General features: G+C 44.1%; 1 protein-coding gene across 1 annotated transcript; it reads left to right on the plus strand.

Moving 5' to 3' along the window:
• Window positions 1–8,112: 8,112 nt before the first annotated feature.
• SOX8 (SRY-box transcription factor 8) lies at window positions 8,113–15,314 on the plus strand. The gene is made up of 3 exons (XM_038420570.2): window positions 8,113–8,780; window positions 11,703–11,941; window positions 13,026–15,314. The coding sequence occupies exons 1-3, from the start codon at window positions 8,347–8,349 to the stop codon at window positions 13,757–13,759; spliced, it is 1,407 nt and encodes a 468-aa protein (XP_038276498.1). The 5' UTR covers window positions 8,113–8,346; the 3' UTR covers window positions 13,760–15,314.
• Window positions 15,315–16,074: the final 760 nt, after the last annotated feature.

Consider the following 16,074-nt stretch of genomic DNA (forward strand, 5'->3'; position numbering starts at 1 on the left):
CCCATGGATCATTCTTCTCTGGCAAATGTGGTTTTGCTGTGAATCTCCTAGTATGAGAGACTATGTGATTTTTTTTAAAATGACTGTTAAAATGGGCTCCTAATGGCGAGTACCAGCCACCTTGTGTTAATTTATACGCATTTTAACCCGCCCTGCAGCTTGGCACAGTATGTGTGTTGCAAGAAGACAGGCACTACAGGAGACATACTCCTGGAGAGCTAGGATTAAAACCCTGTTCCTTCACTTCCAAATTCACCTCTCTCTCTTGAGCTAAGGGGGCTTCCCCCTACCTAGCACTAGTGGAAAGTTTCTGGCCTCTCAGTAGACCAACCACTAGAGGAAAATACACACTCATGCACATACATACGTGCACAAAGCAAAAACATTAGAATGGGTTAGAGACTGGAGTTTGGAGTAGCTTCCGCTGCATGGTAGGTCTGAGTGACCACAAATGAATAATAGAAACATATGGAGACTCACCATTAAGCGGATCTGATTCGACACCACTGATGTCAATAAGAGCTTTCCATTGATTTCAAGGGGTGCAGGATCAACCCTTTTAAAGTAAAGATGTGATTACTAGAGTTCTGGTCATAAAAGACTGATATACCACCATTGCTGTGCTTACCCTCATTAGGAAGCAGTGGGCTAGTTTATCATTCTCACACACTCAAAATGCTCTGTTGATGTCAGATGTGACTTCAAGGCAACATCCAAGGATGATGTCCAACATCTTCCTACACACAGACTCACTCCTCTCCTGAAGGCAGAGCTGTGACTTCAGGGCAAGAACCAAAGAAAAGACACATGCCCAGACATGCACCTCAACTACTCTAAAAAATTACTCAGCTAGCCAACTCCTTGCCAAGAAGCATAGCTCCATCTGACAAATGCACAACTTGCTAACTTTGCAGAGGACACACAATTCAGTCTGAAAACATTGGGGTGCTCTAGCTATCCAGAATCAGTTAGCAGAGCAGCTGCAAGGAAATATTACAAGAGGAATTTCCTCTCGCATCCTCTATAAAACACCTGGTTAGCTTAGCTGTCCATGTACTTCCCATTTATGCGCAAGAATTTGTAAATCAAATTTTAGCTTGGAAACCTCTTGTATAAAGGCGGGGATGAGATTCTAAAAAGGGTGGACTTCTTTTGCATGCAAATGTTTGGGGAGGGGGGTTGTTTTATGGTGGGATTTTGTTTCTTTTTTTTTTACTCCAGTGAAAAGTAAAATCTTTCATGTGTTTAGCTCTAATTGAAGGAATAATTGGGTGAAATCCTGTGGCTTGGGTTATGCAGAAGGTCAGACTAGATGATCACAGTGGTCCTTTCTGGCCTTAATATCTACGAATGGATTGTCCCTCTTTTCTTCCTTTGCATTTTGCTTGCATAACAGCTACAGGTATTGAACTTTGGAGATATTTTGTTGCTCTGACCAGCTTACTTGAGTATAATATGGCAGGCCTTTGAGTACCAAGAGGAAATGCAAACCTCATTGCTTGGTTTCCTAATCCATGCTTGCCCATGAGAACATACCCTGAAGCAGGCCAGCGATAGCAGAAACTTTGCTAAAATGGGCCAAATTGTATTGATCCTGAGTGGCACTCCTCCCTGTTCATCTCCATGGAAGCCTCTTCCAGATTTGTGCGGTGGTGTGGTTGGTGAGGAAAGAATTGGGTTAGTAGCACCAGCCTCCCTCCAAACCTGCAGGGATTTCCCCATGGACTCTGCTCTTGCAGGATCTGAGTTGGGGGTAGGAATGGGGTGGCAAACACAAGCAGATGTGCTACTGTAGGGGATAAGGGTCATTAGGAAATTGCACCAACACCAGGGTCCTCCCCAGCTGCCCTGAGTTCCTGGATGAGGAGGATCACACATACCCTGTCTGCTCAATTGAGGGGGTTAAGATAGAAAGTCCTCCATTTTCCCCAAGGGCATGTGGGAAGGACTCTGTGAGCCTTAACTCACCCCCACACTTCCATGAATCTTCACCTCTTGTTTTGGGGATCAGTCTCTGCTCCCCTACTCATCTTGCTCAGTCTCAGATCATTTGCAACACGGTTGGAAGAGGATGGTGACGCCTGACACAGTAACCCCATCCTTTTGTTAGGTACTACAGAGTCAGGTGACTAAACATATAGATGCTTTGCTAAGCATGGGTGTGGAAGGATGGCCGTGACTATTGTAATCACAGGAGGAGATTACCCCCTACAGAAGCCGTATCATTTCCCAGGTAAGGCCACACCTTGTATTGCTAGTACTATCAAATCTTTGCTGCAGCAAGGAGTCATTGGTAAATGTACCTCACTATCGAATTCACCAATTTGACTGGTACAAAAACCAGACGTTGCCAAAACCTTGGGTTGTCCTGACGTCAAAGGAGATGATTCTGGATTTTCATCATTAATTATGCTAATTGATGCCCCGGTATCAATAATAAATAAAAAATGGCGGCCCCCTCCCCATTGCTGATACTGTGACCGCAGACAATCACAAGTATAAAGTCTTAGCTATACTACACTTTCCTCGTGCAAACCAAGCGAAAAAGGCAGTTGGGAGATTGTGAGGCAGCAGCCGGTCCAGGAGAGGCTCTGTCTTGCACAAGGTGCTCTGCAGACTGAATGTCATAATCTCAGTTAAGCCACCTGTACAATGGATGTAATATTCTTTACCCAACTCAGGGGGGATGCTGTGAGGCTGAATTAATTAATGTTAATAAAGTGCCTTGAGGGCCTTACATAAACAAGCATTATAGAAATGCATGTTATTGTTAGTAAATTGCCAAAAGTGAGAGTTTGCTTTTCAGGCTGAGTACAAGATAGCACTGCAAAAGGACAGATCCAGAGCCTGTGGAAATCAAAGGGAATATTTCCACTCACTTCAATGGCCTTTGGATCAGGCCCTAAAAGAGGATTTCTGTGAATTCCCAGACTGCTGTTCTAATATCTGTAGCATGGATTGTTTCTGTGAGACAGGGATTTTGTTCTATTAAAAGCAGGATTCAACCTCTTTGAGTTGATTTTTTTTTTAAACATTTGAGGGTTCATATTTTGTTTTACAGCCCACAGGGTAATTTAGTGCAAGCTAAGAACTGCAGCCTTCTTGGGAAATGACATAAATAAGCAAATGGGTCAATTTTAGAAAGAAATAAAAGTCAACTGGATCAGAGTACACTAACGTTTGGAGTGATAATCATGGTTAGATTTGGATTTTGATCAATGTCTATGCAATTCCCTACAGAGTGTGTGTGAGTACAGACACATACATGGTTCCAATTAAATTTACTGCAGTTTATATTTTTAATTTCAAAATGTCTGTACATCACAGTTAATAAACAAGAGCACTAGCAAAACATGTCTCTGTTTGGGGTTTTTTAACCTTGTCATATTGGAAACATTCACACATTTTGTAATTTCCCTTGTAAATCTCAATGGTTCTGTATTCTACTTTCTGGAAGAAAGCAGCAGCTATAAATGTAATTTTTCATTTGATCTCTTTGTGATTTATAATTATAAGGGTGGATGTGCCCAACCATAATTAGAATCAAATGCTTCAACTTTATTCTGCAAAAAAAGGACTTTCTTGGAAAGACAGGGGAAAACGGCCAAACAAACAACTTCTCCCCAACCCCCCCCCCCCAAAACCCCAAACTCATTTTAAACAAATAAAATGAGAAACCATGTGGACAAAATCAGAGGTTGGTTGGTTTGTTTGTTTGTTTGTTTGTTTTTAACTGGAACTCTTGATGGAACAGTTGATCTAACATGATAAAAGAATAACAAGGAATAACAACGAACACTGCCTCCTCCCCCCGCCCCTTAAAATAAAACTACCGCAATTTGTACAATTTGTCCTTCTGATTGCTACAAAGAATTCTTTTGAAACGATTGAACGAATCCAAAACTCCAGCACGCCGACCACCAAGTGAAACTGATCTGATGAGAAACCAGCACAGGGGAAGCGACAGGTTCCTGGCTCCCTCGCGTTTATAGGTGTCCCTCTCGCTGGTCCACCACAGGTAATTAATTTAATCCCCTTCCTTGTCAGTGCAGCCCCACTGGGAAGTGACACCAACGTGTGCGTGTGTGGTTGTCGGATGGGAAGGGGGGAGGAAGAGAGGGAGTTGTTGTCCCATAGTTTCCAGCGTGATTAAACTAGGTCAGTGTCGAACTATTTGCTAAAAGAACAGGAGGACTTGTGGCACCTTAGAGACTAACAAATTTATCTGAGCATAAGCTTTCCGATGAAGTGAGCTGTAGCTCAGGAAAGCTTATGCTCAGATAAATTTGTAAGTCTCTAAGGTGCCACAAGTCCTCCTTTTCGTTTTGCGGATACATACTAACACGGCTGCTACTCTGAAACTATTTGTTGTATCTCTGACAATAGCCCAGGATTAGGCGAAAGTCTATCCATGTTCTTGCCTGCAGTGTGGAATATTTAGTGTCAATACAAGAATTAATAGTAAAACGTCACAATCTGGTACATTGATGTTGGACCCTAGCAACCAAGTCATTTCAGACCCAGAAGCAGGGATCACAGAGCAGAATTTTGACAGGGACAGATGTGTATAGAATGTGTCTAACTGTGAAGCATGAGTTTAGCCCCATAAGATATAACACAGGAAACAGAAGTAGGTGTAGGAGCCTTCTTGTGATAACTCTAAATTAACTTTAAACACGTCCCAGACATGTATAATGCATGACCTATGGGTCATGGCATGAACTAGATTTTTCAGGGATTTGTGTATGTTATCCAAATAACGTATAATGTCCGCATATCGTGTGTATGCATGCTTTATATTTGTGGATGTACACATATACACATACATAAACACTAGAGATCTCACACATATACATTATACATTGTGTATACACACAGAGAGAAACGTGTTCAAAAATCCCTAAACATAACAACACAATGTAATTTTACCCCATGACCTTTTCCCTGTTACTTAAAAAGGGACCAGAGATTAATATTTTACCAGATACAATCTCAGGGTGCTATTCTTTTAATGGTACTAGCAGTTTAACACCCTGTAAATAATTTTTACCTTAATGTTATCTGAACACTTAACATTTATCAGAGTTTTTCTTTTTCTTTCTTTCTTTCTTTCTTTCTTTCTTTCTTTCTTTCTTTCTTTCTTTCTTACACTTCTCTGCTCTCAAGATTCGTTTTTCACACCAAACCAATAAAGAATATAACGATTTAAGGAACCGTTAACATTTGTGTGCAAATCAAAGACCAAAATTGGAATGAGAACAGAGAGAACCTCAATGTTTCAAAAAATAATTTCAAATTCAGGAAACGTTTGAAATAAACATATTCCTTTAAAGTGAAACGACTGTTTTCAAATCCATTGATTATTTTGTTGTTGTTTTTTTTTTACTTGAAAAAGCAAGGAAGCAAACACAACAGAATACCAGGAGCAATCCAAGCAGATCTAACCCTTTGGGAAAAACCCTCCCTTATATCTAACCAAGCATGGCACTTGGAGTCTATATTAGCAGAATGAGTTTGTCCTAAAGAGAAATATTATTTGTAGCTGGAATGAACCAAGCTGGGGCGAGCCGCCGGGCCTTAGACTGGAGTGTTCATATTCCTGGAGGTGGCACGAATCCAGCCTCCTTTCTTCGGAAAGTTCGCAAACGACCCAGGAAAGTTTTTCGACAGCGCACCAGCTTGTGAATGCCCTGAAATACCCAACGCCTGGAAATCAGGACCTGCCTTTTATTTGAAGCAATCGTGCAGGAGGACAGTGTTTCGAGAGCTAATCGCCCCCGCCCGGCTCCCTCTCTGACAGTAGGTTAACGAACAGGAAAATATATTAGTTCAAAGATTTGTGCACTGTCATGTTTCCTTTCTGATTGTTGGAGATGACTGAATCTCCCTTTCCCAGCGCAGGTATAATACTGAGGGCTACAGGCTCACTGCAGCTAGGAAGGAGTAGATTTTAAAGAAGGTAATGGGACCGAGAAGCGCCAAAATATGCAGATTTAGCAACAAAAATATGTTAGTTTTTAAAGAGGAGCCCTCCAAACGGAGCACTTATTTGAGGAAACTAATTAGCCGCTCCAGGAGTTTGTCTATACACAGAGCCAGGGGTTGCAATTAGCTGTGGCTTTTTGTTTCTAAATGCAGCGCTGGGACTTGTGTTAATATTTGCTGTCGGGTTTAAATAAACGATCCGCCTAGTTGTTCTGTTGCACAGATGCGAACTGCACGGGTCCCAGGATCAGCCGCTTGAGGTATAACCGTAGTCATCTTTACTTAAAAAAATAACAATCAGAAGGGGATTTTTGTGATACATAGGAATGAGCCCTGCTTTTCCTGGAGCGCTGGCATGCACTTTACATTCAAACTTGGCAAAACAAACAAACAAACAACAACAAAAAAGGGTAGTTAGCCACCTTCCCCAACACACACACCCCTCTCTCTTTGTAAACAGTTTTGAGAGCTGCTTCTTAATCTTTCCCTGTTTGCTGCAGCAAACAGGGAAAGATTAAGAAGGAGCTCTCAAAACTGGATACTCTCATAAAGCACCAACCTTCCACACAAACTTCTTTGGAAACAGGAGTGGCCTCCTGTGTAAACACACATCAGACCGTCGCACCTTTAAAAGATCAATTCATTCTCGTTTGGCTTGATTTCCCCACTGAAGTAAGCAGCTGGACGGATCGATACATTTTCACTAGGGAAGCTTTTGCAGCCGGGCGATCTTTTTTAAGAAAAGGGCCGGCAGCTGCCAAGGTCCCATTTCCAGAGAAATGACCCTGCCCATATTGCACCTAAAGACACGCCGGAACCACGCTCTCTGCGAATCCATTTTTGCCCTCCGTGCCGGTCTAGTTTTGACTCTTCGCGGAGTGTCTCCTGGAGTCCTGTGAGCGTAACACACTGAAATTAAGCAGCGATCCAGGTATAATTTAACTCTTCATCCTCCTGCCAACTCGGCTAGGATCCCAAAGTTGCAAATGGCCCCTCTGACACACATTTAACCTTCCACATGTCCCTCAACACCTTTCCCTGCCGTCTACACGCCGCGTTCTCTCCCAGAGCTGCAGCTTTCTGGTGCAAACGTAGTTTCTGCGGATGTGATCACTGATCACTCAAGGGTAATATTCTTCAAAACAAAGAAGCCTGTTATTTTCAGCTTACTCCTACATCTTTTCTTATGGATATTTTAGCTTCCAATCCCAGCACTGCAGAATATATACTGCACCTCTTCCTACATACCTTATATCCAGCTCTGGGGGGCGGGGGGCAGATGTGATCACTTTGGTTTAGAAAGGGTCTAAATTCACAGTAAAACATGTTCTCGCTCTGAAATCGACAGGTAACCCGCCCCCTGCACACCCACATTCACAAAGCCGCAACGAGCACAGATCCGTGGCTAAAACCAAGGACTCATACAACAGGAGGGGGGAAAAACCCCCTCTTTTGCTCTCTTTTCATTTGTGTCGAACAAAAGGGACGTCCTTCTTAGCCTGAGCATGTCAGGAGCTTAGCCTGTGTCAAGGGCACCAGTGGGAATCCCACTGAAAAGACCCCCCCAGGAACAGAATTCATGTCAATTTCAGCCACCGAGGAGCGGAGGGGGATCCTGCTTTCTGGAGGCGCAGGGTGCTAAACCAGCCTGCAGCATTTCGAGCCTTTGCCACTAAAACTCCCGCTCAGTGTGGATGCAAAGAACTAGAATGAATCAAACCAGCCACTTCCTATCTCTACCCTCCTCTCCACAAAATCAAGACACTCTCCAAAGCCTCCGCAGGTGAGCGTGCTCCTCCTGCAGCGGGAGACCAAAAAGGAGCCACACACCAGCCAACCCGCCACTCGCTTGACAGGGGGTGCTCATTTCCTCCCTAAAAAGCCAGCCGGCCACGCGCAGGGGAGCCCACAGCCCCGAGCTCTCACGTGGGGCTCCGAAAGGCAAACCATAATACAGGGGACAGGGGGACGCGCTCGCTTTAAGAGCGGAGGGGGCGGGGCGAGGGATGCAGATGAGAACGGCCCGGTCCCACCAATCGGGCCGGGGGCGGTAGGCGGGGCCGCTCGCCCTCCGCTTAAAGAAACTTGTGGCCAGGGGCCGGAGGTTCGCAGTGGAGCGGAGCGCGCCGGGCCAGCCGCGGCGCGGAGCGAGAGAGAGAGAAGGAGGCAGCGGCAGCGGCACATCTGGGGCGCATCTGGCCGGCGCGGCTACATCCCGGGGAAGCGCCCCGCGCCGGCACGGGGACCCTGCGGCTGTTTTGTGGCCCCTTTCGGTTCCCGCGGGCGGGGTCCCAGCCTGCAGCGCCGCCCCTGCCCCGGGTTCCCCCCCCCCCGGCGCAGCCCCGCTGCCCGCCCCCACCCATGCTCACCATGACCGAGGAGCACGACAAAGCCCTGGAGCCGCCCTGCAGCCCGGCGGGCACCGCCAGCTCCATGTCCCACGTGGACTCGGACTCCGACTCGCCCCTGTCCCCCGCCGGCTCGGAGGGGCTGGGCTGCGCCCCGCCGGCCCCCGCCCCGCGCCCGCCCGCCGGCCCCAAGGGGGAGCCGGCCGAGGTGGACGAGCGCTTCCCCGCCTGCATCCGGGACGCCGTGTCGCAGGTGCTGAAGGGCTACGACTGGAGCCTGGTGCCCATGCCCGTGCGGGGCAACGGATCGCTCAAGGCCAAGCCCCACGTCAAGCGGCCCATGAACGCCTTCATGGTGTGGGCGCAGGCCGCCCGCAGGAAGCTGGCCGACCAGTACCCGCATCTGCACAACGCCGAGCTCAGCAAGACCCTGGGCAAGCTCTGGCGGTGAGTGGGGCTGGGGCTGGGGCGGAGAGAGCCGGGGCGACGGGACCCCTGCAGGGCCCGGCTCCGCCAGCTGCACTGCGGGAGGGCGCCTGCATCACACACACGGCTTGCACGCGCACCAGGCGCCTCGGCACCACACGCTGCATACAACATGCATTGTGCAAACATGCGCCACATATGGCCCCGGCACGGCTTGCACACGCGCGCACCGGGCTCCTGAACATCACAAACGCATCCAACAAGGACGCATGCACTCCATGCAACGCACACGTGTACTACATGCATGATGCATGTCGCACCCACGCCCTGTCCGGACACACGCAGACTGTGCTCACACACATGCACCATGCGCACACACCCTCCTCAACACTTCTTGCCCGGAGTAGTTTTTCACAGCACCACACTGCGCGGCGGGGGGGCTGGAGGTCAGACACAAGAGTCTAGTGGGCGACCCTTAGACCATTTTACTGTAGAATTATAGAAGCTTAAGACGCAGAGGCCCCCGGAGTTCATCTCTACTGCAGGGCACAATTGTCCCCCTATGGTTGCTAGGGTCTGAGGTCCAACTAGTTAGGAAAGCCTCAGAAGACGGGGCTTCTACCTCGTCCTTTTTTTTCGGAGACGCTTGGACAGCTGTAATCATTGAAGAAAGCCAGAGAATGGGACATGAGATGGAGAGTCCCTAACTAAGGACCTGTGGGATGTTAATATAGGAGCTCACTGCTCCCCGGAGTGCTAAGCGGGGCTGGGTTACCATGTTTGCACTTTAGAGTAAGGGTTTAGTCCCTGTTTTGTGCAGCAGGGGAGAATTGTCTGTATTAGGACAAAGACAAGATAGAGGGACTGTCCCAAAAACTCAAGGAGCCAAAGTTACCTGCAGCGACCTTTCAGAGTAGCAGCCGTGTTAGTCTGTATTCGCAAAAAGAAAAGGAGGACTTGTGGCACCTTAGAGACTAACACATTTATTAGAGCATAAGCTTTCGTGAGCTACAGCTCACGTTTCCACCAAATGCATCCGATGAAGTGAGCTGTAGTTCACGAAAGCTTATGCTCTAATAAATTTGTTAGTCTCTAAGGTGCCACAAGTCCTCCTTTTCTTCTTGCAGCGACCTTGTTCTTGAACAATTGGACCTATAGCTTTCTTCAGTAATAGTGGGGGGGACATGTCCTGGCAAAAAGCACCAGTAGTTCTGCTCATTGTAGACGAGTCCAGAAGGTTAGATTCTGGTGGAATTTTTCAGACTAGCCGGGGGACACAGATCTCTCAAGCTGTAGACCCCTGAAAAAGAGGGTTGCTGTACGGAATTGTCTTTTGTAAATTTCTTCCCCTGATCAAAACTCAGACAATTGAAAATCCGATCGCAATTGGGCTCAACGCGTAGGACAGAGCAAATGATAAATCCATCATTCAGGTTCTGGGCCCTCTTACAAAATACTAATAAAATGCCTAACTCTTTAAGGCGCCATGAGGTTTTTGCTTGAATGAAGCATGGGCCCAGTCCTGCTCCTGTTTAAATAAGTGATAGTTTTGCCATCCTGCTCCTATCAAAGTCAATGAGAGTTTTGCCACAGCCTCCTATGGGAGCAGGATTGGACTTTCTGAGTATTCCTATCTGTGGACGAGACTAGTGACATGAACAGACAAACCAAATTCACTCTTCGGCAGGAATGGCCAAAACTGGGGTAGATTATTCCCCACTGAAGGTCATGTCTGTGATGCTTGCGTTGTAGTACGCTCTCAAACTTCCAGCCCTTAGACTCAGAGTCTCTCTTCAACAGAGCTGATTGCTAATGAATGAACTGGGGGCTTCATGCGACTGCCTTATGGTAGAATTCACTGCAGTCCAGAGCAATGAAAGGATTGTTAAAAGAAAGTGGGTGCAGGATTCTTCTTGGCATCCAGCATCCTAATTAAATACTACTTAAGTTTTGGTCTGTCTTGCTCCTTTTCCTCCTCCAACTTTTTCCATGGGTGGATCCTCTGATTGTATTTCTACTACAAGGAAATGTTTGGGGTTTTTTAGCTGTAACTTCAGTGGCTTTTTTGTAATATTTGTCTTGCTCGTTTGTGTATTTAACCAACTTTACAATTAATTATGTAATGCAATTATACCTTTTTATATCGTTTTTAATAGACGGCTATTGTTTTCATTAGCTTTTTTTTTTGTTCTTTCAGCACAAATATATTTATACTCAATGTTTATTTTATGTTTAACTTTATTTGTCTAGTACTAATAGTTTACTGGAAAACATCTAGTTGAGAAATTTTTTTTAATGCTTTCAAATGCTGCCTTTGGCAAGTCAGACTATATATGAGCTTTTTCTTTATGTCCAGCATAGATTTAAAAAAATATTAATTATTTACGATTACACACAAAGTGAAACATTTTGCATTTGTTCTGATGAGCAGTATTCTTACATTAAACAACTATGGTTTGGGTAATCGGCAGGAAGTTTTCAAATAGGAGCTCCAAAGGAAATAAAAACTTTAAATGAAATAGTCTCATTTATATTGATATTGGTTCTTCACAAGTGACAACCACTCAAACAGAACTGGAGATGATCAGAAATGATTAAGTTATATTAGTGCAGCATGATTTACATGTGAAATATAGCAATAATATTTAGGAGCAGGATGTGGAATTAAATTTAAAATAAAAAACAGCATTTTCCCCTGTTATCAATATCCAGAGTAGGTGCTTTAACAGCTTTTTAGCTGATATTTGCAATACATGCAACAAGTAAAACAAATTGTACTTATTACAAGTGAAAACATTATTTTGTGACTTAATTTTTTGGTTTGCTGAATCAATGTATGTAAGCTAGAGATAGAAATGTTTGAAAACATGATAGACATTTGTAGCTTGCTTTTTAAGCAACATGTAATTTACTGTTTTTTTTTCCTCTTAAAATATAAAACAGTTTGTTAAGTGAAAATGAAAAACGTCCCTTTGTGGAAGAAGCCGAGAGGCTCCGTGTTCAGCACAAGAAGGATCATCCGGATTATAAATACCAGCCCCGGAGGAGGAAAAGTGTAAAAGCTGGCCAGAGCGATTCTGATTCGGGAGCTGAGCTCAGCCATCATGGAGGGAGCCAGATCTACAAAGCAGACACCGGGCTAGGAGGTGTGGGAGATTCTCACCATCACAATGATCACACTGGTAAGGAGTCGGGATTCTTACTGTGTCTTCTTGAAACTTTTTCAAAGATTTATTATCCCAACAGAACAGTCAGGTTCTGTAATAAACAAAAGGGAAAACTCCTGCCTTCACGCCTAGCCCTGATAACGCTTCCACACACACTTAACTACTGCAAGTAGCCCTTGGAAGCCTGCTTGTGTGTGCAGGATTGGGACCTTACAGTGTGATACTCTAAGCAGTTCCCTTGAAGACAGTGGAAGGTCCCAGATACCTTGGTGATGTGTGTGATGTAAGGACATCCATAGACAGGGCTGAATCCTATTTATTAGAAAATAAACAAATCTCTATTTTCAAACTGTCACTAATATATCAGCGGGGGGGGGAGAGGGAGATTTAACAGATATAATCAGAGTTAATTATTAGTTGGTAACTTTGAAGATAACTCAAAAACAAGCCCTAGAGATCAAGACAACTAATCTCATCCCATCCCTTCTGGATTCTGAAGTGGAGCTTTGAATTGGCAAACTTTTAGTGTTGATAGATTCCAAAAGTATTGCTAATGTCCTGTAATTTCAGACGTGTTTGTTCTCTCTCTTACGAACGCTGTCTGCAAGATTTTCCTCCCCCGCTCCCTTCTCTTTAAGTTTGCACTCATATGGGTTTTTATATACAGAATAAGAGTTTCATTTACTGCCTTGTAAAGAAAGTCTGAACCATTTCCATTGACATGAAACTCAGTTGCACTTTCTGGTCAAGGAATTAGTTTTAGACGTGTTTACCTCTCCAAAGAGTTCATGGAATACTTCTGCAGTAACCCCACAGAAGTATTAAGCTTGGGCTCAGTGGCTGCGGAGTCCAGTGCAGAAGTCATCTGCAGCTAGTGTTAATCAACATAGTGCCACTGAAGCCAGTTTATACCCACTGAGGATCTGGCTCAGTCGCTATGGTGACATCTGCCCATCTTTAACGTGTTTTCTTGATGCAATGTTTTATTTAAAGATCCAGTGTTTGAGTTTCTAAATAGCTAAAAGATGCTAAACTGCCTGTAAACCCCCCCCCCCATCCATCAAATCCTTTAATTTTAAAAATGTGCTTTTGTCTTTAGGGCAAACTCATGGACCACCCACCCCTCCTACCACCCCTAAAACGGATCTTCATCATGGGAGCAAGCAAGAGCTGAAACACGAGGGGCGCCGCCTAGTGGAGAGCGGCCGCCAGAACATAGACTTCAGCAATGTGGACATCTCGGAACTGAGCAGCGAGGTCATTAACATGGAGACCTTTGACGTGCGTGAGCTTGACCAGTATTTGCCCCTGAATGGCCACTCCGCCATGCCGGCTGACCACGGGCAGAACTCCTCAGCAGGGTCTTACGGCCCTTCCTATCCCCATTCAGCCAATGGCGCCAGTGGAGCAGCCCAAGTTTGGACTCACAAAAGCCCATCCTCGGTGTCCCCTACTTTAAATGAAACCAGCCAGCAGAGACCACACATCAAAACGGAGCAACTCAGCCCAAGTCATTACAGTGACCAATCCCATGGGTCTCCAACTCACTCCGACTACGGTTCCTATAATGCACAGGCTTGTGCCACCACGGCTTCCACCGCCACAGCAGCTGCGTCTTTCTCCAGCTCACAGTGCGACTACACAGACCTCCAGAGTTCTAATTACTACAACCCTTACTCCGGGTATCCCTCCAGCATTTACCAGTATCCGTATTTCCATTCCTCACGGCGCCCCTATGCCACACCCATTCTGAACGGCTTGTCCATCCCTCCCGCTCACAGCCCCACTGCTAACTGGGACCAGCCTGTCTACACAACCCTGACGAGGCCTTAGAGGACGGAAGGAGTCTGAGGGGGTCTTCCCAAAACTATATGCACTAATGAAGGAATGAAGGAAAAACAAAGTGGAGTGCTGTGGCAATTCCCTAAGTGCCTGCTGAGCCACTGGGAACTCTATTCAATGTGACTGGATGTCCACTTGCTTCGAAATCTCCAAACTTTTAAAAGACAGAGTTCTATTTTTCTTTAATGAAAACAAAACCTAACGGACGGAAAATTCCTTTTGAATAAATGAAGGACAAAACGATTTGACTCCTCTGTGAGGACTGAAGCGAACTTACTAGTTTTTGAACGTCTGAGTGCAAAAATGGAAAAAGATGTACAAGACTTTAAGGGTCTATTGCAATGTGAGATACGGACCAACCTTGGAGGCAAGAACTCACTAGGACCAATTAATATATACAAAAAATTTCAGCTATTACATATAACGATCTTGTGGGAACATATCAGAGTCGGCTAGGACCAACCAATTAAATGTCTGAGGTGTGTGTTTTAGTCAAGAGTTCTTCTAAGCAAGGTTTGGCTGTAGTTAACATTCATTTTTGTTTTTTGGAAGCTTAAAAGTGTTTGGGTGTTGGGGTTTTTTTTTTTTTTTAAATCTGTTTAATATGTATTTATGTTCTGTTTTATTTTGTCTTTTTTAATTAATGAAGTAAATTTTGTGCAAAAAGTAGAATTTTAAACAAATTTAAAGATGGGGCAGAGGGAAGCATAAAAAAATAGTGGAGACGATCCAATAAAATGGTGGTCTGAGCATATTTTTCTTTAACCACTGCAGAATTGTGTTTGAGAGAGAGGCTGAAATAATCAGTACGTCACACACAATCAGTCACGAATGTGAAATTGACACACAAATCTAAAACAATAAAAGGAAGGTGGGTGGGGAAGCAAAGTTATGGGCTTGGTGCAAAAGTTACTAATGAAATTCAACAGCTAAATGATTGGAAAAAGGACCAGGACAGAGGGGATTTCCTTGCCTTCAAATCCAATTTAATATCTTGAAAGCAGCTGGCATCAGTGAATCTTTGTACACTTTCAGAACCAAGGCTAGTTTATAGAAAGGTGTAATTTAATGAGGAAACTATGGACTGAGTTCCACTTTAATTTTGGCTTCTAGGGACCAGATGTCATCCATCAAGCTGTGAAACTAAAACCTCCACTAAATTTTTTTTAGGTACTTAGGTTTAGACTAATATTGCATTGATATATTTCTACTTCTTCCATTGTATGCTGAGCATATAATAACCATCTATTTTATGGTAACTTGTGCCTTTAAAAACTTTGTAAATCTTAAACACATTTCAGAGGTTATCTTCTTTTTATCTTTTCTATGTTTCCTACTCTTTTTCTAAAAGTATTTTTTGCATATTTCCTTTTGGGGATGTGGGGGTGGGGGAAGTTACAGAAAACTCATTTTTATGCAATCTATTTTTCTGTATAAAGTTTGAAGACTTCAGCTGTTACTTGTTCTGTTCACTAGCTTCTGACTAAGCAATGCTAACTTTTGTACAGATCAGTTTGATAAAATTAAAAAAACTGCTTTTTATCAACCACATGTTGTGTTTTCATTATATTAAAAAAAATTCTGTGCGTTTAAAAGAAACTCAGAAAACAACACTAGAGAAAGAACTGATTTAATTGCAGTTAAAGTGATACAGCATTGACCAGGGAATTTCTTGTTGCTTTCACAAACATCCTTCCCCCCTCTCCTACCACCACTTTACAAGCATTTAGAGAACCTGGGGCTGAGTCTGGAAATCTTTACTCAATTGAGTAACTCTCATACAGAAGCATCCCAAGGGTTTCAGTGGAAATACTCACATGAGTAAAGATTTGCAGGATTGAATGCCCTAGTAAACCAAGGTCATTTTGTTCTACATAGTATATAAGAATTTTAAAGAGTAACAGATTCTGTTGTCTGGCTGGTGAGCTCTTGTAAATACCTCTTAATTACGATAGCAACAAAATTATGTCACATTTAGAGTTTGTTTTTTTTAAATACAGTCATTAAAACAGTTACATTTTGTGACTTTTTTTAAAAAAACACTTTTCAATTTGGTCATACTAGTTTAGGCAAACTGGGGCAAGATTTTTCAGGCTGGACCTTAACTGGGAAGAAGGGTTTTTGGAAATGGTGTGTGGAATTCACAAAAGCTTCTGTCTGGGAATCACGGAAACATGCTATAGACTTGTTTTCAAGGCAACCCTGGAAAATCTTTTAAACTAGGAAAATAAATGTGATGACAATTAATGAACGTAGAGAATATTAATAAAGTTTGTGAACAGAGCCCCAAAGTGAATTTGCTGGTT

This window comes from Dermochelys coriacea, chromosome 10 (assembly GCF_009764565.3).
Source record: "Dermochelys coriacea isolate rDerCor1 chromosome 10, rDerCor1.pri.v4, whole genome shotgun sequence".
Classification (NCBI taxonomy): Eukaryota; Metazoa; Chordata; order Testudines; family Dermochelyidae; genus Dermochelys; species Dermochelys coriacea.

Coding starts and splice junctions, on each gene's coding strand:
- SOX8 (XM_038420570.2), top strand. CDS start 8,347: ATGCTCACCATGACCGAGGAGCACGACAAAGCCCTGGAGCCGCCCTGC. Junction 8,781..11,702: donor ACCCTGGGCAAGCTCTGGCG/GTGAGTGGGGCT, acceptor AATATAAAACAG/TTTGTTAAGTGAAAATGAAA. Junction 11,942..13,025: donor CCATCACAATGATCACACTG/GTAAGGAGTCGG, acceptor TTTTGTCTTTAG/GGCAAACTCATGGACCACCC.